Source organism: Oncorhynchus nerka, linkage group LG9a, assembly GCF_034236695.1.
Source record: "Oncorhynchus nerka isolate Pitt River linkage group LG9a, Oner_Uvic_2.0, whole genome shotgun sequence".
NCBI lineage: Eukaryota > Metazoa > Chordata > Actinopteri > Salmoniformes > Salmonidae > Oncorhynchus > Oncorhynchus nerka.
The window spans coordinates 25,429,044-25,454,583 of NC_088404.1; the positions used below are offsets into that span (position 1 = coordinate 25,429,044).

At 41.8% G+C, this 25,540-nt stretch overlaps 2 protein-coding genes across 4 annotated transcripts in view; both read right to left on the reverse strand.

Annotated features, from left to right (window-relative positions):
* The window catches only part of si:dkey-103i16.6 (uncharacterized protein LOC557125 homolog), a 28,199-nt gene extending 16,667 nt beyond the window's left edge, over positions 1 to 11,532 (reverse strand). For 2 of the 3 annotated variants that reach the window (XM_029667747.2, XM_029667748.2), the window contains exons 1-2: positions 11,281 to 11,532; positions 10,178 to 10,239 (exon numbers count right to left, since the gene is read on the reverse strand). The gene's annotated coding sequence lies outside the window, so the exon portion shown is untranslated. The remainder of the gene's footprint in view (positions 1 to 10,177; positions 10,240 to 11,280) is intronic. The other variant, XM_029667749.2, reaches the window with a different exon arrangement.
* A 5,581-nt stretch (positions 11,533 to 17,113) lies between these two features.
* Positions 17,114 to 25,540, reverse strand: endouc (endonuclease, polyU-specific C). Its single transcript, XM_029667750.2, has 8 exons — positions 25,402 to 25,540; positions 24,887 to 24,958; positions 24,211 to 24,310; positions 23,738 to 23,849; positions 23,396 to 23,517; positions 22,153 to 22,259; positions 18,371 to 18,521; positions 17,114 to 18,166 (listed from the first exon to the last, which is right to left on the reverse strand). Exons 1-8 carry the CDS (start codon positions 25,410 to 25,412, stop codon positions 17,906 to 17,908), a joined length of 936 nt encoding a protein of 311 aa, XP_029523610.2. The 5' UTR covers positions 25,413 to 25,540; the 3' UTR covers positions 17,114 to 17,905.

The following is a 25,540-nucleotide window of genomic DNA, read 5'->3' on the forward strand; positions in this document are numbered from 1 at the left end:
AGGCTGTAAAACAGTGATCACTAAGGTCATTACAGAAAACACCAGACTAATACCTATCAAGATTATTTGTAAGGATAACATCAAGAAGAGTAGCCTTTTCTGGGTGTCTTGTGGGATTGGTAATAATCTGAGAAAGATTTAGGGAGTCTAATTGCTTTAGGACTTGGTCAGGTGGTTTAAGCATGTCCCAGTTTAAGTCACCTAGCAGGCCAAATTCAGACTTCGTATAAGGGGCCAGGAGAGAGCTTAGGGCATATAAAGGTACAGGCCGCTGCTGAAGGTGGCCGATAACACCCAGCAGTCAACAAAGAGTTACTTGAAAGTTCAATGCGTAAAACCAGCAAATCAAATTGTTTGGGAACAGACTTGGTGGAGACAACCGAGCACTGAAGGTGTTCATTGGTAAAGATTGCCACTCCACCACCTTTGGAAGATCAGTCTTGCCTAAAAAGGTTATAATCAGGTGTTCAAAACACTCTTTCTTAACCACATCTCAGTAATGACCAAAACATCTGGATTGGATCTGTGAACCCACACTTTCAATTGATCCATTTTAGGTAATAAGCTTCTAGTGTTAACATGCAGAAAACCCAGGCTTTTATGCGAGCAGAAATCAGTGAAGCAGATTTTATTATTCTTTTTTGAAAATTATTTTTTACCTTTATTTAACTAGGCAAGTCAGTTAAGTACAAATTCTTATTTTCAATGACGGCCTAGGAAAACTGGGTTAACTGCCTTGTTCAGAGGCAGAATGACATATTTTTACCTTGTCAGCTCAGGGATTCGATCTTGCATCCTTTCAGTTACTAGTCCAACGCTCTAACCACTAGGCTACCTGCCACCCCAAATATGAGAACTCAAATCAGAATTGGGGCTAGCAACAGTAGATGGGCAAAGGTGTACATGCACATTTCCAGATATAATCAGCAGTAATACAATCAGGGCACGGCAGAAGACAGGGGGAGCTCTGCAGTGTTGATTTATAACATTTGAATGTGCATTCGATGGCAACAAGATCATATTGTACAGCAACTCCATCAGGTAGCATGAATACAAAGCCGGCGAGAGTTGGTTAGAATAGTTTGGGAGACCAAGATTCCGTGTAACCAATAGTGAGTCAGAGTTCCGAGTATGGGAACAAACAGTCTGTCCCACAGTTGGGTAAATAAGCAAATTCATAGTTAACAAACCCCACAGGAGTCATGAGGCAAATAGCATAAAGCACAAGAGAAAAATAACAACTTGGGGCTAGCCATTGTAACTTCAAAGTCACTCGCCCAACACTGCGTGTGTGCTGGAGGCAAGTGAAAGCTCAGGAGAGAGGGGAGTGCACAGCAGGAGTACCTGTACCAGACAGGGGGAGACAGGCCAGGGCAGATGGCAGTGGTGTAAAGTACTTAAGTAGTTTTTTGGGGTATCTGTACTTTATTTATATTTTTTTACTACTTTTACTGTATTACATTCTTAAAGAAAATTTTACTCAATACATTTTCCCTGACACCCAAAAGTACTCATTTTGAATGCTTAGCAAGACAGAAATGGTCCAATTCACACACTTATCAAGAGAAAATCCCAGGTCATCTCTACTACCTCTGATCTGGCAGACTCACTAAATGCTATGTTTCTGAATGATGTCTGAGGATTAGAGTGTGCCCCTGACTATCTGAAAATTAGAAAAGCATTAACAATTGTGCCATCTGGTCTGCTTAATATAAGGAATTTGAAATTATTTATACTTTTACTTTCGATACTTAAAACCAAATACTTTTACATTTTTACACAAGTAGTATTTTACTGGGTGAATTTCACTTTTAAGTAATTTCCTATTAAAGTATCTTTACTTTTACTCAAGTATGAAAATTGGGTACTTGAGAATTAAGCACTTTCTTATGAAACTCAGGCTATTCTTGTTCTGAGAAATTAAAGCTATTCCATGCAAGAAATTGCCAAGAAACTGAAGATCTCGTGCAACGCTGTGTACTACTTCCTTCACAGAACAGTGCAAACTGGCCCTAACCAGAATAGAAAGAGGATTGGGAGGCCCCGGTGCACAACTGAGCAAGAGGACAAGTACATTTGTGTGTCTAGTTTGAGAAACAGGCACCTCAAGTACTCAACTGGCAGGTTCATTAAATAGTACCTGCAAAACACCAGTCTCAACGTCAATAGTGAAGAGGCGACTCCGGGATGCTGGCCTTCTAGGCAGATTCCTCTGTCCAGTGTCTGTGTTCTTTAGCCCATCTTAATCTGTTATTTTTATTGGCCAGTCTGAGATATGGCTATTCCTTTGCAACTCTGCCGTGAAGGCCAGCATCCTGGAGAAGCCTCTTCACAGTTAACATCGAGACTGGTGTTTTACGGGTACTATTTAATGAAGCTGCCAGTTGAGGACTTGTGAGGCGTCTGTTTCTGTATGTGCAACGTCTTAGATTGATCCAATGAACCATTACTGGTCAAAATGTTGTATCAAGTCTGCCCAAATGTACCAAATTGGTTTATTGATACATTTTTAAGTACATAACTGTGCACTCTCCTCAAACAATAGTCATGCTAATCACATTAGCTCAGTTGTCCCATGGCGGGGGCACCAATCCCGTAGAGGTTAATGCATACTTTAAAATATTATATGAGCTAAACATAAAAATAAAAAATGTATTAAAAAAAGCTTTAAAAGCTGAAATGTGTAACTTTTTAGGCGACTTTTTAGGCGACCCGACCAATTCACATAGAAATGCTAAAGATCAGTCACTCAAAGGCAAATATAAGAAGCGATAGATATGTTCTATGTGCTCTATGTCTATGCTTCCCGTTCTTAAGTTTAGTTTTTTATCTTTTACATTCGGTTTTGTACAACAACTTCAAACATCTGGAAATACAACATTGCTGGTGATTGAAAAGTTATTTCACAGAGGTTTAGATGGTCAATGATTCTCTAAACTGCTTGTTTTGTCATAAACTGAAATTGGTGCGGCTGGCTTCTGGGTTAAGCGAGCAGTGTGTCAAGAAGCACTTGGAAGGGACGTGTTTCAGAGGATGCATGGCTCTCGACGTTCGCCTCTCCCAATGAGTTGTTATTTATGATGCAAAGTGATTTGTATATCAGTCATTAGGCTGATGCCTGCACTGTCGAATAAGCCCGTAGCTGATAACAGAGGCTGGGCTCTTAGGCTGCACTGACATCTACTGGCTTCCTAAGATTTTACAGGTGAAGTTGTAGATATTGAGTATGAAGATGGCTAGTGCAGATGTAAACTCAGCGGAAGAAAAGGTCCCTTTTTCAGGACCCTGTCTTTCAAAGATAATTAGTAAAAATAACTTCACAGATCTTCATTGTAAAGGGTTTAAACACTGTTTCCCATGCTTGTTCAATGAACCATAAACAAGTAATGAACATGCACCTGTGGAACTGTCGACACTAACAGTCTGTTAGACGGTAGGCAATTAAGGTCACAGTTATGAAAACTTAGGACACTAAAGAGGCCTTTCTACTGACTCTGAAAAACACCAAAAAGAAAGATGCCCAGGGTCCCTGCTCATCTGTGTGAACGTGCCTTAGGCATGCTGCAAGGAGACATACAGATGTAGCCAGGGCAATAAATTGCAATGCCCGTACTGTGAGACGCCTAAGACAGCGCTACAGGGAGACAGGACGGACAGCTGATCGTCCTCGCAGTGGCAGACCACGTGTAACAACACCTGCACAGGATCGGTACATCCGAACATCATACCTGCAGGACAGGTACAGGATGGCAACAACAACTGCCCGAGTTACACCAGGAACGCATAATCCTTCCAGCAGTGGTCAGACTGTCCGCAAAAGGCTGGACGTCACCTATTGTTACTGTAATTTAATGATTCAAATGTGTTTTCATTAATTGAAAACCCTTCATCTATTTTATGAGAATTTGTAAGATTCTTGTTTGCATAAAATAGACAGAGACCAGTCTTTTCAATAATAGGTAACAGAATTTATTCTCGGAGCGCGCTGCCACCACGAGCAACAGTTTATATACAAAACATGACGTCATTTCATTGCTTAACAGAAACCCCTCCTCTCGACAGGGACAAAGTGAGGTAACTTTTGACCCCTCAACATTATCGATCACCCCTTAGCTGACAGTTCTAATTAACAGAAAACCTAGGAATGCACTCACTGTCTTATCTTAAACACCCCAGAGCTAAGTTTAGTCGGTTCAACCATAGGTTAACAACGACATCTGTTTACACAGTCCACTTCTTTCTTCCTAATTGGAATGGTGTTCATTAACTTTAATTACTCCTTGTCTGTGTCACACAATCACATCTTATGAACTCATATTGTTAATCAGATATAATAAAACAGAGTATAAGTTTACTTAGTTACAGTTCCATTTAAAATTATTTGTTCAGTCATTTAATCATAATTTTACCAACACCTATGGGCACAAACCCACCGTCACTGGACCAGACAGGACTGACAAAAAGTGCTCTTCACTGATGAGTCGCGGTTTTGTCTCACCAGGGTTGATGGTCAGATTTGCGTTTATCGTCGAAGGAATGAGCGTTACACTGAGGCCTGTACTCTGGAGCTGGATCGATTTGGAGGTGGAGGGTCCGTCATGGTCTGAGGCGGTGTGTCACAGCATCATCGGACTGAGCTTGTTGTCATTGCAGGCAATCTCAACGCTGTGTGTTACAGGGAAGACATCCTCCTCCCTCATGTGGTACCCTTCCTGCAGGCTCATCCTGACATGACCCTCCAGCATGACAATGCCACTAGCCATACTTCTCGTTCTGTGCTTGATTTTCTGCAAGACAGGAATGTCAGTGTTCTGCCATGGACAGCGAAGAGCCCGGATCTCAATCCAAATTGAGCATGTTTGGGACCTGTTGGATTGGAGGGTGAGGGCTAGGGCCATTCGCCCCAGAAATGTCCGGGAACTTGCAGGTGCCTTGGTGGAAGAGTGGGGTAACATCTCACAGCAAGAACTGGCAAATCTGGTGCAGTCCATGAGGAGGTGATGCACTGCAGTACTTAATGCAGCTGGTGGCCACACCAGATACTGACTGTTAATTCTGATTTTGACCCCCCCTCCCCTTTGTTCAGGAACACATTATTCCATTTCTGTTACTCACATATCTGTGGAACTTGTTCAGATTATGTCTCAGTTGTTGAATCTTGTAATGTTCATACAAATATTTACACATGTTAAGTTTGCTGAACATAAACACAGTTGACAGTGAGAGGACGTTTCTTTTTTTGATGAGTTTACATCACAGGAGGATGGTGGCGCCTTAATTGGTGTGGACAGGCTCCTGGTAACGGCTGGAGAGGAATGGGTGGAATGGTATCAAATACAAAACACATGGTTTCCATGTGATTGATGCCATTCCGTTCGCTCCGTTCCAGACATTATTATGAGCCGTTCTCCTCTCAGCAGCCTCCACTGCTGTACATTAGTATTATTGGTGTCATTTTATCTGGCTGTGGAAAACCATCTCCCATGAACTCTCAGCTTCCTTCGTTTGTTTTTGTTTGTTTTTTAAAAGCAACAGATCCGTAAAGGAGTTACAGCGATGGGACAATTGGATATCACGAAATTGGGGAGAAAATAATTTTTAAATAATCGGAATCGGTTCGCACAGTTAACGACTAGATAATTACAGACTGCAATTTGTGCTTATTTACGATTTACGACGTCGCATTTTAATTAAATAACCTTAGTATGGCAAAACATAAGGCTTATTTAATTCATTTAGACTTACTTTTCAACATATTGATACAGCCGAACTGATAAAACTGCACTGTTTTGAATTGAAAAGTTCAAATAGAGTATAGTGTTGCACATCATGATATATCGTTTTGCGAGTCACAATGTATCGTCAATGTCAAATATCACGATATTCGATTTAATCATTTATCGGCCCAACCCTAGTGCCAATATGTCGACCGGTGGCTTCAAAGCCTCTCAATGGCCAATACATAGCATCGTCAATTCAGGGTTTATATACATCCTTGGATACTACTCATTGGACAGGTATGTAAACTGTGTGGAACTGTGAACTTTTACTGCTACCCAGTGGAGAACGCTTGCCCCCTCTCATTGAAGCCACGGCAGTTCAAGGTAGACCGCGGTACTGCAGGCATCGTTATCAGAAAACAGGAGCCACCATTATAGTAAATGGAAAAATCTTCATGGCCAATCTTCATCTAAGTAAAATAAACATTCTAAGACAATCACGTTACCAATAATTGCTTCTTATACACCAGACTTATGTCCTTGAACCAATTATTTAACTAAAATTAAAATAAATTGTAATTTGCACACAGAAGTTAAGGATCATTTAGTTGCTAATGGCAGCCTGCAGGGCCCCACGGTCGGCCTTCAACTTGAGTTACACAATGAGAGGGGCAGCACTGAGCTACCCTGCAAAGTCACTTCCTGGAGTAACTCGAACTGTGCATGTTATGTCTCTATGAGACGCCATCTTAACAGCTTTCATTTGGCTTCAATGCGCTATTGAGTTTTTACATAGGAATGAATGGTGTCATTGGAAGTATTAGAGCGTCAAAACCATGATGTAAATTGTGACTGACTGACTCTACAAATAATAATAAGTTGTTATTTATGATTTGTAGATCAGTAATTAGGCAGTTGCCTACACTGTCAAACAAGCCCATATCTGATAACAGGGGCTGGGCTCTTAGGCTGCACTGCCATCTACTGGCTTCCTAAGATATTACAGATGAAGCTGCAGATATTGAGTATGAAGATGGCTAGTGCAGATGTAAACTCAGCAGGATGGTGGCTCGTTAATTGGAGAGGATGGGCTCCTGGTAACAGCTGGAGAGTAATGGTATCAAATACAAAACACATGGTTTCCATGTGTTTAATGCCATTCTGTTCGCTCCAGCCATTATTATGAGCCGTCATCCCCTCAGTAGCCTCCACTGCTGTACATTAGTATTATTGGTGTGAGTCATTTTATCTGGCTGTGGAAAACCATCTCCCATGAACTGCCAGCTTCATTCATATGTTTTGTTTGTTTTTTAAAAGCAAAAGATTCTGTATGAAAAGCACTATATAAAATACATCTATTATGTAAGGGATCAAGGGGATTGGATGCATGTTTTAAAGAAACACTCCTCAAAATTAGAATTGGGCTGAATGTAGAGAATGTTTTCCACTGAGTTTATAGAAACTAAAAATAGCAGCACAGCAAGATGTTTTATGTAAAATATTGTCAATAAAATTAGGTTACTGTTATTCCCGTCCATATTGCAGAATGCATATGGCTGTTTTGGCTGCCAGAGCCAGTCTACCTCTGAAAATAACATAAGGTCCTTGGACCTTAAGGAGTAATGGTAACATTAGGCTCCTTAAGAGTACATCTTGGGCTAGCTATCACTAATCCTCCCAGTGATTCCCAATACTATTAGCCTGGTCACCCAGATCTGTAGAGTTTTACATTATATTAGTTCATCCCTGACTCTAAATCAAGATGGCGTTTCTTTTGGAATTACACACACACACTCTCACAGAGAGAGAGAGAGAAAAGTATGGACACCTTCAAATTAGTGGATTTGGCTATTTCAGCGACACCCGTTGCTGACAGGTTTATACAATCGAGCACACCGCCATGCAATCTCCATAGACAAACATTGACAGTAGAATGGCCTTACTGAAGAGCTTAGTGACATTCAATGTGGCACCGTCATAGGATCAGTTCAAGTCAGTTCGTCAAATTTCTACCCTGCTAGAGCTGCCCCAGTGAACTGTAAGTACTGTTATTGTAAAGTGGAAATGTCTAGGAGCAACATTGACCCAGCCACAAAGTGGTAAGCCACACAAGCTCACAGAACGGGACCACAAAGTGCTGAAGCACATAAAAATCGTCTGTCCTCTGTTGCAACACCCACTACCAAGTTCCAAACTGCCTCTGGAAGCAATGTCAGCACAATAACTGTTCATCAGGAGCTTCATGAAATGGGTTTCCATGGCCGAGCAGCTTCAAACAAAGATAAGATCACCATGTGCAATGCCAAGCGTTGGCTAGAGTGGTGTAAAGCTCGCCTCTATTGGACTCTGGAGCAGTGGGAACGCGTTCTCTGGAGTGACTAATCACGCTTCACCATCTGGCAGTCCGACAGACGAATCTGGGTTTGGTGGATGCCAGGAGAACGCTACCTGGCCAAATGCATAGTGCCAACTGTAAAGTTTGGTGGATGAGAAATAATGGTCTGGGGCTGTTTTTCATGGTTTAGGCTCCGTAGTTCCAGTGAAGGGAAATCTTAATGCTACATCATACAATGACATTCTCGACAATTCTGTGCTACCAACTTTGTGGCAACAGTTTGGGGAAGGCCTTTTCCTGTTTCAGTATGACAATGCCCCTGTGCACAAAGTGAGGTCCATACGGAGATCGTTTGTCGAGATTGGTATGGAAGAACTTGACTGGCCTGCACAGAGCCCTGACTTCAACCCCATCGAACACCTTTGGGATAAATTGTAACACAGACTGCGAGCCGAGCGTAATCGCCCAATGTCAGTGCCCGACCTCACTAATGCTCTCCTGGCTGAATGGAAGCAAGTCCCAGCAGCAATGTTCCAACATCTAGTGGAAAGCCTTCCCAGAAGAGTGGAGGCTGTTATCGCTGCAAAGGGGGGGGACCAACTCCATATTAATGCCCATGATTTTGAAATGAAATGTTCGACAAGCAGGTGTCCACATATACTACTTGACCAAAAGTATCTTTATAACACAACAATCACTTTGATTGTGATTTAGAATAAAGGTAGACCTACATATTGTTAAGCGACTTTGGATAATTGAAAAGTGCTATATAAGTCCCATGTATCATTATTATTACATAATAAAGTGATTGTTGTGTCGTAAATCAAATCAAAATTGATTTAGACAGTACATTATAGACATGGAACCCAACAATGTTCTTTACAGGAAAAAAAATAAAATAATGAACATAAAAGCTGAAACACTTACTACAAAAAAAATGAGATAAACAACTTTTTTTTCTTTTTCTAATACTGACAAGCTGAATAACTAAAAAGCACTAAGGAAAAACAAACCTAAAAATATGTATTTTAAGATCTCTTAAATATGTCCACAGTTTCATCCCCCCTCAGGATCTCTGGCAGGCTATTCCAAAGGCTGGGGGCATAGTAACTAAAGGCTGCCTCTCCATGCTTCTTGGTCCTAGGCTTTGGGATAGTTAAAAGGCAGTTCCGGAGAACCTGAGGGACATACTGGGTACACAACTTAAAAGCATGTTTGACATGTATTGTGGTACACAATTGTAGATTCATTTAGAAACCAATAGAAGAATCTTAAAATTAATTCTAAAACTCACAGGCAGCCTGGTCTTGGTCAGTACCCGTGCTGCAGCATTCTGTATGTTTTGCAGTTGACCAATGGCTTTATTGGGTAGACCAGACATGAGAGCATTACATTAGTCAAGCCTGCTTGTAATAAAAGCATGGGTCTCTTTGCATCAGCCTGAGAGAGAAACGGCCGCACCGTGGCAATGTTCCTTGGGTGGTAAAAAGCTATTTTGGTGACATTCCTAATGTGCGATTCAAAATTGAGTTCAGAATAAATAATTACACCTAGGTTTTTTATCTGATGTTTTATCTTTATTGCCCGTGAATTAAAATGTGCGGCTAGAGTCTCTCTCTGTGCTTTGGCTCCAATAATAAGTACCTTGGTCTTGTCTTGATTTAGCTGCAAAGAAGTTGTGAGCCATTCAAGTATTTAAATCACTAACACAGTCTAATAATTTATCCGTGGAGCTAAAATTGAACCTTGTGGAACGCCACTCTCGACCAGTTAAATAGGTCCTAAACCAATTTAAAACTGGACCGGAGATGACAACCCAATTTCTAGCCTGTCCAGAAGGACATCATGGTCAACAGTGTTGAATGCAGCACTTAAATCTAAGATTAAAAGGACAGAGAGCAGTTTGGCATGTGTTGGCTCTAAGATCATTTACCACATTAACTAAGGCTGTCTCTGTGCTGTGGTGGGCATGAAAAACAGATAGGAATATTTCAGAAATATAGTTGGCACTTAAAAAATTATTTAGCTGTTTGAAAACCAATTTATCCAGAATTTTTCTTAAGAATGAAAGGCTGGAGATTGGCCAAAAATGTCTAAAAGCTAAAGAATCTAGATTACTTACTTAGATTATTTTCATCAGAAGGGGTTTCACAACAGCAGTTTTTAGTGCAGTGGGGAAAGTTCCTGTGGACAGGGAGTGAGTAACAATTTTTCAGATATGCAATTTAAACTTTTTTGAAGAAGGTGGTGGGATTGAGAAGGTAGGTAGAAGGCTTAAATTATGATATCACTTTCCTGAGCATGTCTGTGTCAACCAGGGAAAATAAATCCATAGTGCCTTTGCGTGGTAGGCTAGAGCACATATTAAACTTCCCATCAGGTCTTGCTTGACTGATACCTAGCCTAATGTTGGTTCTCTCTAAAATATGCTGCCAACCCATCACATTTAGATGTGGAGGAAAGTTCCCATAGGCTTGCAGGGGTAGGATTCAAGCCCTCAATGGTTGAGAAGAGCACACTCAAATTATTCAGATTTATAGTGATTATGTTAGAAAAATGAGCCAGTCTGTCATTTCTAATTGCCTTGTTATATATGCCAAGTTTCTCTCAGAATATCATAATGGCCCTACCAACTTCGATTCTCTCTGCTTCTGCTATCTTTCTGGAATGTATCTTTAATTGACTAGTTTCCTCACTCATCCAAGGGGCTCTCCGTTTGGATGTGGCCTTTTCAACTTTACTGGAGCTATGGCATTAATGGTTGCGCTTAATTTGTTATTAGTCATCAACTAAATCCTCACAAGAGGAAGGCAGACTAGGTGGTGGAGTATTGTTCATACACAATCAAATCTGTAGCAGCTTCAGAGGTAAGATAGCGTTTCTTAATAACGCGTTGGGCAACAAGGTAGTAAAAATGCACAGATCAGAAAGTAACAACAATTCAGGAGGATATGTCAATAGAAAGTGCATTGGTAACCAGGTCAAGAGTATGGCTGCGGTTATCAAAACACTGAACAAACACAGGCTAGCTAAATAGAATAGATGTCGAATACAACATTTTGGCTTTCAAGGATTGTAGGCTCTGCTGTCAATGCTTTTGTAAGAGACTAGCGTTATTCCTTATCTTGCACAAAATCATGCAAGTTAAGTTACGAAGTACGCACATTTTTATGATTTTATCAACACGCAAACTGAAGGCAATGTTCGATAAACATGTAAAATTACCTGTCTTTCCAGAGGGCGGAACTTTAGAAAGCTGATGGGATGGAAGGCGCGCGTTGAAGATGTTGCGCAACAAGCGATGTTCTACATCAACATGCAGACTGTGACGCGTGCAACATAGTGACAACTTCTACTTGGCCAGCTCCGAAGAAAGTTTGAATTGCACCTGTTTAGACTTCTGTGTTGCTGTATTTCTCCGCTGGCATCTGTCGCATGCAGCACCATTTACCGCGAAGGAAGTACGTCACTTCCAGCTTTCAGTGCGGGAAAATCATTCTCTGTGCATATGCGATTTGAAATGGTTTGCCCTCTCCCGCCAAAATTCTGAAATTTAGAAACGGCATAGACTTTTCGATGTTTTATTTATTATACAGTGGGCCTACTTGCATTTGAGTACAAAAACATGGTCTATTTTGAATAAGGCCTAGGCATTTATAAATGTGTTAGTGTAACTGTCCAATGAAAATTTCACTTTTAAAAGTTACTATCCTGCTATTTTAGCATGTCAATCTTGTTGGGGCAAACTCAACATTTTTTATATACATGCCAGCAAAGCCACAACACTAAACAATACATTCATTGCACTATAAAGGTGACAAACGGTGCCCATAAACTGTTAGGGCCTACATAAAGCTGTCCCAACAGCAGGGCTTTCTTTTCAGCGCCATGGAGTGAATCCTTAACACGGTCACACCTGGCTATCAGCGGAGCCTTGTCTGGCAGCAAAAACAGTTAATTCAGCCTCATTTATTGCCTTTTTAAACAAATGTGTTTTTTACTGACAATTGAAATGTACAAACTATGGCATAAGAGAATGATGAGAATAAGAGGCTATCCGTAATTTCGATTAAGACATTAATGAGTGAGGAAAAACAGACGTAGTCAATATAACTATTTGTTCCGCACTTTTGAAATGTACAGTGTTGTCCTTGTACACAATGTCAGAACTGTAGGATAAATGAAGGGGGCATATAAGCAGACAATGAACACTCTTAAAATATTCAATGACTACATTTGTCTAAAACAGGCTATAGGCTACATGTGCACCACCAGGTCAGAACAGTAGGCTAAACTATAAGGGGGAAAAGGACCAAATTATTAGGGTGAGGCACATGGGCTACTAATAGCTTACTACACAACATACACTTAGTATTACTTTCTTAGCTACATTATACATATCTCCCTGGCATATTAAATCATTTATGCAGCGGCATACAAAACATTTTTGGAATCACCTTGTTGTGCTGTGCTCACTTGAACAGGAAGGTGGCGCCGCAGTCCTTCTTGTAGGCAGATTTTGTCATCAAACTTTGTCATCAATGTCTGGCAATCTCTGGATTTATGGTGCTTTCAAGACAACTGGGAATTCTGAAAAAAACTAGGTCGGATCATGACGTCAGTGATCTTCAGGTCGGGGCTCTGGAAAGAGGCCTGAGTTCCTGACATGGAATTCCAAGTTGGATGAACATTCTAAATGTATTTTCCCAGTCAAAGCCTGTTTTTTTTCAGAGTTACCAGTTGTCTTGAACTCACTGAAGTCTGAGATTTCCCAGTTCTGAGTTTCCAGTTGTTTTTAACGCGGCAGAAGTCATGCTGGATTGACAGCATGGCCAATGTATTCAACCTTTCCTGGCCCCTGGTGTTGCATGTGAATGTTTATCCTTTTAAGCTTGGAAAAGAGACCTTTAAACCAAGAATTGGACCACACACCCTCTCCACTGAATAGCAGGCTAGTGATTGCTTTGCAATGCTTTCAGTTAGCCACTGATTCCTTCCAAACCACTCATTGTTGAATTGGCCATTTCCAACTTGTTGTGTAATGTTTATGTCGAATGGCCGATGAGCACCGATGCGTTTTGTCTATAATTTTGCTTCATATGACAAGGATTGAAAAGGATTTGCCAGTAGATTGCCGACTTGATTCATGGTGATGACTGTTTGTCCAGCTTGCTAGCTAAGATTTTGAAAGTAGCTACGGTAGGTATAATGTTATTTGATGTCATTTTATCTATGGCCAATGAACTTGAGCCTTCTTGGATGGGCACTTTTAATGTAAATCTATGGCAGCACACAAGGGGCTTGAATTTTCGAGTTCTCCCTGTAGATTTTTCGGTGACCATGAGTTTCACCATGAGTAACAAAACACTGAACCAATCACAGCGCAACTAGAGAACATTACCAACCCCTACACTTGTTATTTTCCACTGGCTGTCCCACCACCACAGAAAGCAGCACACCATATGTGAATTGATTGCCCCCCATCTATCGTCAGAGTTCATACTGCTAGGTGACCTAAATTGGGATATAGTTAACACCCCGGCCGCCCTACAATCTAAACTAGATGCCCTCAATCTCACACAAACTATCAAAGAACCTACCAGGTACAACCTCAAATCCGTAAACATGTGCACCATCTTAGATATCATCCTGACCAACTTGCCCTCTAAATACACCTCTGCTGTTTTCAACCAGGATGTCAGCGATCACTCCCTCATTGCCTGCGTCCGTTACGACCACCCCTCATCACTGTCAAATGCTCCCTAAAACACTTCTGCGAGCAGGCCTTTGTAATCGACCTGGCCCGGGTATCCTGGAAGGATATTGACCTCATCCCGTCAGTAGAGGATGTCTGGTTGTTCTTTAAAAGTACTTTCCTCACCATCTTAAATAAGCATGCCCCTTTCAAAAAAAAATTGAACTAAGAACAGATTGGTTCACTCCAGACTTGACTGCCCTTGACCAGCACAAAAACACCCTGTGGCGTACTGCACTAGCGTCGAATAGTCCCCGCGATATGCAACTTTTCAGGGAAGTCAGGAACCAATTCACACAGTCAGTTAGGAAAGCAAAGGCTAGCTTTTTCAAACAACCCGCAGCACTAATTCCAAAAAGTTTTGGGACACTGTAAAGTCCATGGGACACTGTAAAGAATAAGAGTACCTCCTCCCAGCTGCCCACTGGACTGAGACTAGGAAACACTGTTACCATTGATAAATCCATGATAATTGAGAATTTCAATAAGTATTTCTCTACGGCTGGCCATGCTTTCCACCTGGCAACCCCAACCCCGGCCAACAGCTCGGCACCCCCCGCTTCTCCTTCATCCAAATCCAGACAGCTGATGTTCTGAAATAGCTGCAAAATCTGGATCCCTACAAATCAGCTGGGCTAGACAATCTGGACCCTCTCTTCCTAAAATTACCCTCACTAACTTTAAGCGTCAGCTGTCAGAGCAGCTTAGCGATCGCTGCAGCGGTACGCAGCCCATTGTCACGATCGCCGTCATCGTGGAAATGACCGGACCAAGTTGCAGCATGGTGAGCGTACATTTTCTTTATTATAAATGTCGCCAACAAAACTGTCAGGATTTGGCCAGGGTTGTTCCGGTTTTTGGTCACTAGATGCCCCCATTGTGCCTTTTGACCTTTTGTTTTCCCTTGATCCCCATTATTATTTGCACCTGTGCCTCGTTTCCCCTGATTGTATTTAAACCCTTTGTTTTCCTCAGTCCTTTGCTCTGTGTTTGTATGTTAGCACCCAGCCCTAGTACTCGGTGAACTCTTGTTGATCCCGGTGGACTCTCTTGTGGAATTCTGTTTCTGTGAGAAACAGTCACTTAACCAACTGAGCCACGAATAGTTGGCAGAACCCAGAAGATGAGGCAGACACAGCAGTACTTGAGACGATGTATTTAATGAAGTAAAAAATGAAGTTCTTCAGGAAAACATGTAACTCCACAACCTCAAAAGGTAAATCCACAAGGTGGAAGGTATAGCACAAAAAGCCTCAAAAAATACTCAAAAACAAACAAACAAGAACAAAAAACAGAATTCCACAAGAGAGTCCACCGGGATCAACAAGAGTTCACCGAGTACTAGGGCTGGGTGCTAACATACAAACACAGAGCAAAGGACTGAGGAAAACAAAGGGTTTAAATACAATCAGGGGAAACGAGGCACAGGTGCAAATAATAATGGGGATCAAGGGAAAACAAAAGGTCAAAAGGCACAATGGGGGCATCTAGTGACCAAAAACCGGAACAACCCTGGCCAAATCCTGACAAAAACAAGAAACAACAAAAACTAACGTGAAGCTTCCTAGGGCTACACGGGCCACAACTACCCACAAAATACAAAAGGGAAAAAGGCTGCCTAAGTATGATTCCCAATCAGAGACAACGATAGACAGCTGTCCCTGATTGAGAACCATACTCGGCCAAAACATAGAAACACAGAACATAGAGTTTCCCACCCGAGTCACACCATGACCAACCAAACATAGAGAATAAAAAGATTTCTACAGTCAGGGCGTGACAGTACCCCCCCCAAAGGTGCAGACTCTGGCCGCAAACCTGACACTATAGGGGAGGGTCCGGGTGGGCATCTACCTCGGTGGCGGCTCCGGTGCGGGATGCAGACCCCACTCCACCTCTGGCTCCCCCCACTTTGGTGGCGCCCCTGGTGCGGGGACCCTCGTCGCAGGCCCCGGACTGGGGAACCTGCGGATCGACGCTGGAGGCTTCGTGCCATGGATCCTCACTGCAGGCTCCGTGCCATGGATCATCACTGGAGGCTCTGTGCCATGGATCATCACTGGAGGCTTCATGCCATGGATCATCACTGGAGGCTTCGTGCCATGGATCATCACTGGAGGCTCTGTGCCATGGATCATCACTGGAGGCTTCGTGCCATGGGTCATCACTGGAGGCTTCGTACCATGGATCATCACTGGAGGCTTCGTACCATGGATCATCACTGGAGGCTTCTTGCCAGGGATCATCACTGGAGGCTTCGGGCCATGGATCATCACTGGAGGCTTCCTACGTGGAGCCGGAACAGGTCTCACCGGCCTGAGGAGACGTACTGGCAGCCTAGTGCGTGGAGCTGCCACGGGGCTTACCAGGCTGGGGAGACATACTGGAGGCCTGGTACGTGGAACCGGAACAGGTCTCACCGGACTGGGGAGATGCACTGGAAGCCTGGTGCGTGAAGCAGGCAGCAGATGCACTGGGCCGTGGAGGTGCACTGGAGGTCTCAAGCGCAGAGCTGGCACAACCCGTCCTGGCTGGATGGTTACTTTCGCCCAGCAAATGTTGGGCGCTAGCACAGGACGCACTGGGCTGTGCAAATGCACCGGAGACGCACTGGAGTCCAGGAGCACTGAGCCGGCACCATCCGTCCTGGCTGGATGCCCACTCTAGCCCGTCCAATGCGGGGAGCTGAAATGTAGCACACCGGGCTGTGAACACACACTGGAGACACCGTGCAGTTGTTCTCAACTGGCCTACCTGGTTAAATAAAGGTTCAATTAAAAAATTTAAAAAGCACTGAGCTAGGCTGAAACTCCTCACTCAAGAAAGCGAAAAAGAGACCATGTTTGAATGCGGCTTAATTAACATTTTTTTTTTTTTTTTTTTTTCATTGTTTGCAAACTGATATGTGACACGTATTAATGCCAAAATAACATGCAAAACATACATCAAAATATATATTTTTGGGGGGGGCTCTGCCTGAATGACGGGTCGCCACTGGTTAACTCATTGCCAGATAATGTTGTATATTCATGTTTTTGGCCAAAGCATAAATTGGAGACAGAAAAAACACTTCAAAACCTCACCTCAAACAGATGTTTAAAAAATTCTAGCTATTTCATCATAGAGGATGTCATCTTGAGGAGGATGAGCTGGCCAATCAACAGTCTACTTGTATGAATATTGTAAATAACCAGTAAACACCCATTCTTTTGTTGTGGTAAGTCCACACCATTCCAACACAGAAAATCTGCTTTTCAACATACTTAATTACCATTTGTTGGAAGGAAAACTATTACACTCATATTGTAATTAATTATAGGTCATATTTAATAGAAATCAGGAAACAATGGACAGTTACTTTAAAGGGTAAATGACAGAAAAATGTAATAGTAACATATACTAACCAATTGCATAAGTAGGCTAGCCTATTCATAACTGGCTGTTCATGACTGCACATATAGAGAATGCAATAATACATTGACCAACATTTGACTCTGTAATGCACATTTTATTACAGTATGGTCTACTGGTTGCAGGAGCACATTTGGAAAATGGTAGAATGGCTTGTATTGAAAGAATTATTGTGCCTTGACATAGGCACTTATAAAACCCTACACATTGGCCAAGCAGGTGTCCAGATGGGCAGTGCATGTTGGGAAGGGCCATATTTACAGAATGCTTAATTTAGACTTCATGACATGGCTTATAAACAAATTATATAAATGGTTTATTTAAATGAGGCACGACATTGCAATGAGTCACTGCTGTTGAAATCAGACAGAGTCAGAGTTAAACTTTCTTTCTTCTTCTGAAACATGTTCTTTACCTTAACTTTTCAACTTGTAGGAAAACATCAGACTTTACAACACAAGTCCATGGTTTTATATCTTACACATGCATGCCCTGAGTATCAGATGTGACAATTTATGTTCCTGTTGTGCAGATTACACAGTGCAGTCAGCTAAAGAAAGGTTATGTGCCTAATTGTGAAGCAAACTGGCCTGGTTAAATGCCCAGTCCAAAACAGTGTATGTGTGTGTGTGCAGAGTCTTATTCATAAATCTATGCATGTGTGCGTGTGTTTGATGCCTCCAACTACAGGTGTCTGTTGTTGCTGCTAAGCAGTTTGGGGTAGGCTGTCCCAATGGAGCGCCCGTGCCTGACCACCACCACCTCCAGCTGACATTCGTCAATGTTGACCACCACTGTGGTGCTCCGATGTGTGTTGATGAGGAAGATGATGGTGTACAGGGCCATCTCAAACTCCGGACTGGCCCCCACGAAGGCACTGCCCACCGGCTTCACCAAACCGTGCCAGCTGAACTGGAGGTTCAGGACGTGGTCGTCTTGGTCAGGCTGTGTGTGTGTGAGTAAGTGAGAAAGAGTGAGGGACATCTTTGTTAGACAAAAGTAAATTCATAAAATTGGGTTGTGTGGGTTGAGAACAAGCATAATTTAACATGTTTAAAGCTGCAGTGAGAGTGAAGTTTTTGATATCCTGTCAAAGTAAAGGAAATGTTGATCAATGTTACGTTTGAAAAGGGCTGTTAGGACTCTTACTATGTCATGGTCCCTGGCTTTGTATCCCTTGTAGTCCAAATTCCTGCTCTTCTCCTGCAGGTAGAACTGGACCCAGTTATGGAAACCAGCAATCTCATTTCCGAATTTAGTCTCTCCAACAAACACATGCTCAAATCCGCACGAGTCCTTACTGTCAAATGAACAACAGACTGGGATAAGACACATTTCACACAACGTAACAAACAAAAATGTGGTGGCAATTAACAAAAATCCCAAACCGAAAAACGATATTTAACAATGTTATTTTTTAAATGTATTTACCCCACAACATTAAATCACAGTGCAATTATCACAAAACATATTATTAACTGTGTAATAGCCTGACTATTCGATAAGCTATAAAGGCCTGGGGAAAGTTGTGTAGTATAAATAAAACCCTCCTCTCTCCCTCGCACTGGATCGCCTGGAGGTGAATTCATTATGCCGATTCTGTTGCAAAACGTTTCTAACATGGAACGGGAAGGGACCTACCTGAATTTGTCCAATAGAAACTCTCATTTTAGTTGCAAAATGTTGCATTTTGCAACTATTTGGACTAATGATTACAACCCTGCTCTTTCTCTTAGCTAGTGATGCGAGTGTGTGTTCTGTCATCAGTCTGTTATATATATATCCTAGCCTATTCATTGATGATAGGCCCTGCTAGAGGGAAAACACCCTATTCATTAGCAGTGTTGGGGAAGCTACTCTGAAAATATAGTTTACGAAGCTACTAATTACTTCAAACTGGAAGAAGTTAAGCTACACCCCCCCCCCCTTAAAAGATTTAGATGCACTATTGTAAAGTGGCTGCTCCACTGGATGTCATAAGGTGAATGCACCAATTTGTAAGTCGCTCTGGATAAGAGCGTATGCTAAATGACTTAAATGTAAATGTAAATGCTACCCTTAAAAACTTAGTTTACTTAACCGGACACAGACATCTTGCTTCCAGACAAGCTAAACACCTTCTTCAGTGCCACCAACACCACGCTACCAAGGACTGTGGGCTCTCCTTCTCCATGGCCAAAGTGAGTAAGACATTTAAGTGTGTTAACCCTTGCAAGGCTGCTGGCCCAGACGGCATCCCTAGCCGCGTCCTCAGAGCATGCACAGACCAGCTGGCTGGAGTGTTTATGGACATATTCAATCTCTCCCTATCCCAGTTTGCTGTCCCCACATGCTTCAAGATTCCCACCATTGTTCCTGTACCCAAGAAATCAAAGGTAACTGAACTACATGACTATCGCCCTGTAGCACTCACTTCTGTCATCATGAAGTGCTTTCAGAGAATAGTCAAGGATCATATCACCTCCACCTTACCTGACACCCTAGACACACTTCAATTGATTTACCGCCCAATATATCCACAGACAATGCAATCGCCATCGCACTGCACACTGCCCTATCCCATCTGGACAAGAGGAATACCTATGTAAGAATGATGTTCATTGACTATAGCTCAGCATTCAACACTATAGTACCCTCCAAGCTCATCATTAAGCCCGGGGCCCTGGGTCTGAAACCCGCCCTGTGCAACTAGGTCCTGGACTTCCTGATGGGCCGCCCCCAGGCGTTGAAGGTAGGAGACAACACCTCCACTTCGCTGATTTTCAACACAGGGGCCCCACAAGGGTGCGTGCTCAGCCCCCTCCTGTACTCCCGGTCCCTGTACTCCCAATCATCAAGTTTGCAAACGACACAACAGTAGTAGGCCTGATTACCGACAATGATGAGACAGCCTACAGGGAGAAGGTGAGGGCCCGAAAAATAAACTCTCACTCAACGTCGACAAAACAAAGGAGCTGATTCGTGGACTTCAGGAAACAGCACAGGGAGCACCCCACTATCCACATTGACCGGAGCGCAGTGGAGAAGGTGAAAAGCTTCAAGTTCCTTTGCGTACACATCACTGACAAACTGAAATGGTCCACCCACACAGACAGTGTTGTGAAATTTGGCTTGGCACCTAAAATCCTCACAAACTTTTACAGATGCACAATCGAGAGCATTCTGTCAGGCTGTATCACTGCCTGGTATGGTAACTGCACTGCCCACAACCGCAGGGCTCTCCAGAGGGTGGTGCGGTCTGCCCATCGCATCACCGGACCAAACTACCTACCTTCCAGGACACCTACAGCACCCAATGTCACAGGAAGGCTAAAAATCATCAAGGACAACAACCACCCAAGCCACTGCCTGTTCACCCAGCTATCATCCAGAAGGCGAGCATCAGTACAGGTGCATCAAAGCTGGTGTAACCGATGTGAAATGGCTAGCTAGTTAGCTGTGGCGTTTCAATCGGTGATGTCACTCGCTCTGAGACCTTGAAGTAGTGATTCCCCTTGCTTTGCAAGGGCCGCGGCTTTTGTGGAGCGATGGGTAACGATGCTTCGTGGGTGTCAGTTGCCTATGTTGTGCAGAGGGTCCCTGGTTCGAGCCCGGGTAGCGGCGAGGGGATGGACTAAAGTTAAACTGTTACACTGGGACCAAGAGACTGAAAAACAGCTTCTATCTCAAGGCCATCAGACTGTTAAATAGCCATCAGTAGCACCTTAGAGGCTGATGCCCTCTATACATAGACTTGAAATCACTGGCCACTTTAATAATGGAACACTGGTCACTTTAATAATGTTTACATATTTTGCATTCCTCATCTCATATGTATATACTGTATTCTATTCTATTCTACTGTATCTTAGTCCATGCCGCTCCGACATTGCTCGTCCAAATAGTTATATATTCTTAATTCCATTCCTTTACTCTGGATTTGTGTGTATTGTTGTGAAATTGTCAGATATTACATATTCGATATTACTGCACTGTTCGAGCTAGAAACACAAGCATTTCCCCACACCCGCAATAGCATCTGCAAAACAGGTATATGTGACCAATAAAATTGGATTTGATTTGATTTAAAGTTACTCTGAAAAAAGTTGTTCACTTAATCCAAACTACTTTGTGGTAAAATATCATATCTGAAATCTAAAATGTCTTAGACCACAAATTACAAGAGCAGATCACTCTGAAGTCAGATGTTAACAGAATGTGTAAGTTAGCCTATTAAACACAAAAACTATAGTTCAAGTGAGAATAAGGCAGGTTTCACGACAAAAAATAAAGGACATTTTTGCCTTCAAAAAACGTAGTGTGGAGTGCCAGTTGTTAACTCAACTACTAAATGGCAGAAAAGTAACTACTGAAAACACAACCAAGATTTGAATTTAGTTCATCTACCACCAAGCTACTGCAAAATGTAGAAAAATTACAAGTTCAAATACATGTAGTTCACTACTACCCAACATCGTTCCTTACAAAAAACATTGATGTATTTGGAGACTTCCCATTTCAGATCAGTGCAGATGATAGTCTACACTTTCTCCTGGGACACTGTGTTTCAAATAAAGAGTGTTAGCTGAACAAATCATGCGTTCAATACAAGTTTCCGGGATGGACATGATTGCAGCAAAAGTGAGTTTAGTTTGTGTTCGATGAACGTTTGAAACCCTGTAGATTATGTGAATGATTTAATTGTTATCTTTATGCGTATGTGAAATGTCAGAACTCGTCTTCTCTTCTTTGACAAATGAATTCCTTTTTGACATTATTTGCCATGAGCACTTGTTCACCGTGTACCATGTCATATTTAGTTATCCTTTGTGCATCCCTTTGATAGTATGTTGTTTATTGCAGAACTAGCATACGTTGTACAATTGCAGCATGTTTTCTGTTGCAAAATGTTTCACTATGGTGTGCACTAATGAATACTCCCCAATTCTTACCTTCCACTTCTGTAGTAGAGGTCGAACCAGATGGTGTACAGCTGACGCTTGAACGTCCTCAGATCTGATTGGGAGTGGCCCTTGCTAACCAGATACCTGTGGGCATGCTGTGGGAAAAACATACATAAATAAATTCACCAGGTGACACACACCAAACTCCTCTCTGTCCATATTGTCAATGTGAGATGTCACAATGACTAATAGTCTTATGCATAAGAGGGCAAAACACAATTTGACAGAAATGGTGTTTTACTTGCCTGTTATAATTTTCTTAGAAATGTTCATCTCAAAATGCTAAGTTGTATTAAACACATTTTGAACATGTGTCCCCACAGGCTGTAAGGTCTTTATTTGAGAAAGAGGCCCCAGCCAAGACAGCGTGCCAAGACTCGCCAGATGTTTTAGATGTACTGCATTGTTCCCTGTGTTTTTCTCCTAACATCGTGGCCATGGTCATCCAAGAACAGAATGTGACAGGAAGAGCCAATACTCCCTCTAGAGTTTGGTTTCACAGAGTAGCTACTGACCTTATGTAGAGCATGGGAGTCCACTCACAAACACTCTGTTCAGGCAAACCCAAAAGCACTTATGCATATAGCTTAGGGCAGGGAATTGCCAGGGACCTCACAATACTTTGGTGCCAATATGATTTGTATTGCGATTCTGTATCACAATTCTTTATGTATCACAATTCTATATGTATTGCAATTTGATACTGCGATTTTATTGTGATCCGATGTTCCAAACATATTGCTCACTAACTGTCTGCTGCAGAGGAACAAGTAATACTTACTACATATCTTGCATTACCCATCTCTGACATTGCTCGTCCATATATTTTTATATTCATTTCATTCCTTTACTAGATGTGTGTATTGGTATAAGTTGTGTAATTGTTAGATATTACTTGTTAGATATTACTGGTAGAAGCACAAGCATTTCACTACACCCGCAATAACATCTGCTAAACATGTATGTAATCAATAGAATTTTAATTGAAGAGAGAGGAGAGAGGAGAGAATTTGATGAGAGAGACATGAGAAAGCAAGTTTTTGAGAAAAAAGTGTTCAAAACATGTTTTATTTGTTTTTACAAATCGATATTTGGAAGTCACAGTATCGATATGGAATCGGCGAAAATATACAATACTTCTGAAGCGAACCTCAGCCACGCTCTTAACAACTGAGCCACACAGGACCACTATACCAATTGTAGGCAATTTAGGTGACATGTTCGGCTGTACCTTCATGACCTCTGTGTTCAGAACGGCATCCAGGAAGATATTGTTCTCTGTGACCTCTTCTCGGCTGACATACTCTGCCACGCCTGTTGACCTCTCATAGTTGTCCAGGAGCTTCATGAAGCCTGCAGCGGAATGTCGTTGAAGACATCAAATAAGAGATTTAAAGTCACAGAAAGCCATTAGAAAGGCATTTGAAAGTAATTTTTAAGTCATTCTAAAGTTTCAGAAAAACACTAACAAGTGTAATCTATTTGAGATGACTTCAGTTCACTACTAAATTCAGTTCATATATTCAGTTCAAACAATTTGTTTGACAATTTTGATGTAGACACAGATACTTACGGGAGAAGGTAGTAATGGTCTTCAGTTTGTTCTCATTGACATTGGAGAAGAGAGGCGATGAGGCATGGTCCCTGGCATGGTTACTGCCTTGAGAGACATAGCCAGCTTTGCCCTGGAGTGGACGACACATACATACACCAACAACTAAACACTTCCCTCATGTCAAAATAACATAGGCTAGGCCTTCTTCTTATGTGACTTATTTCAGTATAAGGACAGGAGTTTTTCTTGAGCAAGCCTACATCTTAGGGAGGGGTATTTGATTAGGGACTGGAATTTTTCCTGAGCAGGCCATTTTAGGAGGGACATTTCGGAGGTTTTCCTGTCCAGGAGGCCTACTTATGAGGGGCAAATTAGGGCCAGGAGTTTTTCCTGTCCAGCTCCTAATTATAGCCTGTAACTAATAATGGAATGTGTGTCAGGTAAGGTGGTCAGGGAAAACTCTAGTCATGGGGGCCCTAGTCATATCCCACCTGCACAGAGATGGTATAGTCAGTCCCAGGCTTCATGCGGTTCACATCCAGCTTCCAGAGCTCATTGAAGAGGTCTGACAACTCTTGGTTTATTGCCTGACTACAACAACAAGAGAGTAAAACATGTTTTATAATAAAGTGTAATAATTATGTTATAATTATATAATAATCACGTATAGAAATATTGTAATAACCAGATCAGTAATGTCCATGTAAACAATAGTTACTAAGGCTTTTAAATCAATGTTGAACCCATCATGATTCTGAATGAAGCAACAGTGAACTGTGATCTTTACTCTACCCCAGGTTTGTTTTGTTTTCCTTAAAATTGCCTATTGTAAAAGCATGTTGGTGTCTGAGAAAAGCACTATTAAAATACTATGTATTATTTGTACATTTCTAAAAACGCAGACCCCTGAAAGTAGTCATGAACCAATAGTGTTTGTCTATTCATTGGATTTGCTTTTAATTCTTTGGATTTCTGTTATTATTGTATAATACAGAATATCTCGTGAATATTTTAGAAATATCCAAAATTCATATAATAATAACAGTAAATGCAATGAAATCGGATGGTTTAAACTAAAGGCTACATTAGACTGGATTATGTGCTAGATTATCAGAAACACAGATGAACAGTAGAGTGAGCAAATGTCATCTCCAGTGATTCATATACCTTGCTGCATCCAAAGGGGGGAACACCACTGCCAGCAAAATGACAAGCAATCCACAGCCTAGCAGAGCAGACCTGTAGATTACACAATTTTAAACATAATATTGTGGTAACAGATTTCCATAGAAAGGTTTTAAAACATGGATGCATTCAATTCCTTTAATAAATCGAAAAAGTAAAAAAATTAATAAAAATAAAAACTCTAAATTAACTGATTGACTCCATGGTGAATCCATAACCTATTGACAATCACTATTGAAAGATGTTGGTTATGCATGTAGTGCATGTTTTGGACTTTTCTCACTACTCTATGGCAATAACATACATAACAACATTCTTCATAAATTACGCAATGGAGAACAGAACAGAGTGCAAACACAGGCAACATTCTCAACTTGTTCAGACATGGTTCAGTCAGTGATGTTTTTAAATGAATGCAGTGAAAGTTATGCTGTGATTCTAAAAAAGAAAATAGTTTCAGAGTAAAAACATGTATGTAAAATAAAACGTTATCTTACCGTAGTGCCATAGTACCTCCAAATGTAGGCTTTTGGTAGTTTACAATTTTCGAGGTACAGAGGTATGCTGTGTTCAAAGTTGTCTTGAACGATTGCAACAATAACTCTGTCCCTCCACCCGAAACACTGTATATACAGT

Excerpts from the sequence above, each read along its gene's own strand:
- endouc (XM_029667750.2), bottom strand. Across the intron at positions 23,850-24,210 it reads ACTATACCATCTCTGTGCAG|GGCAAAGCTGGCTATGTCTC; the intron begins GTGGGATATGAC and ends CGTCCACTCCAG. Across the intron at positions 18,522-22,152 it reads CTCTACTACAGAAGTGGAAG|TAAGGACTCGTGCGGATTTG; the intron begins GTAAGAATTGGG and ends TTCATTTGACAG.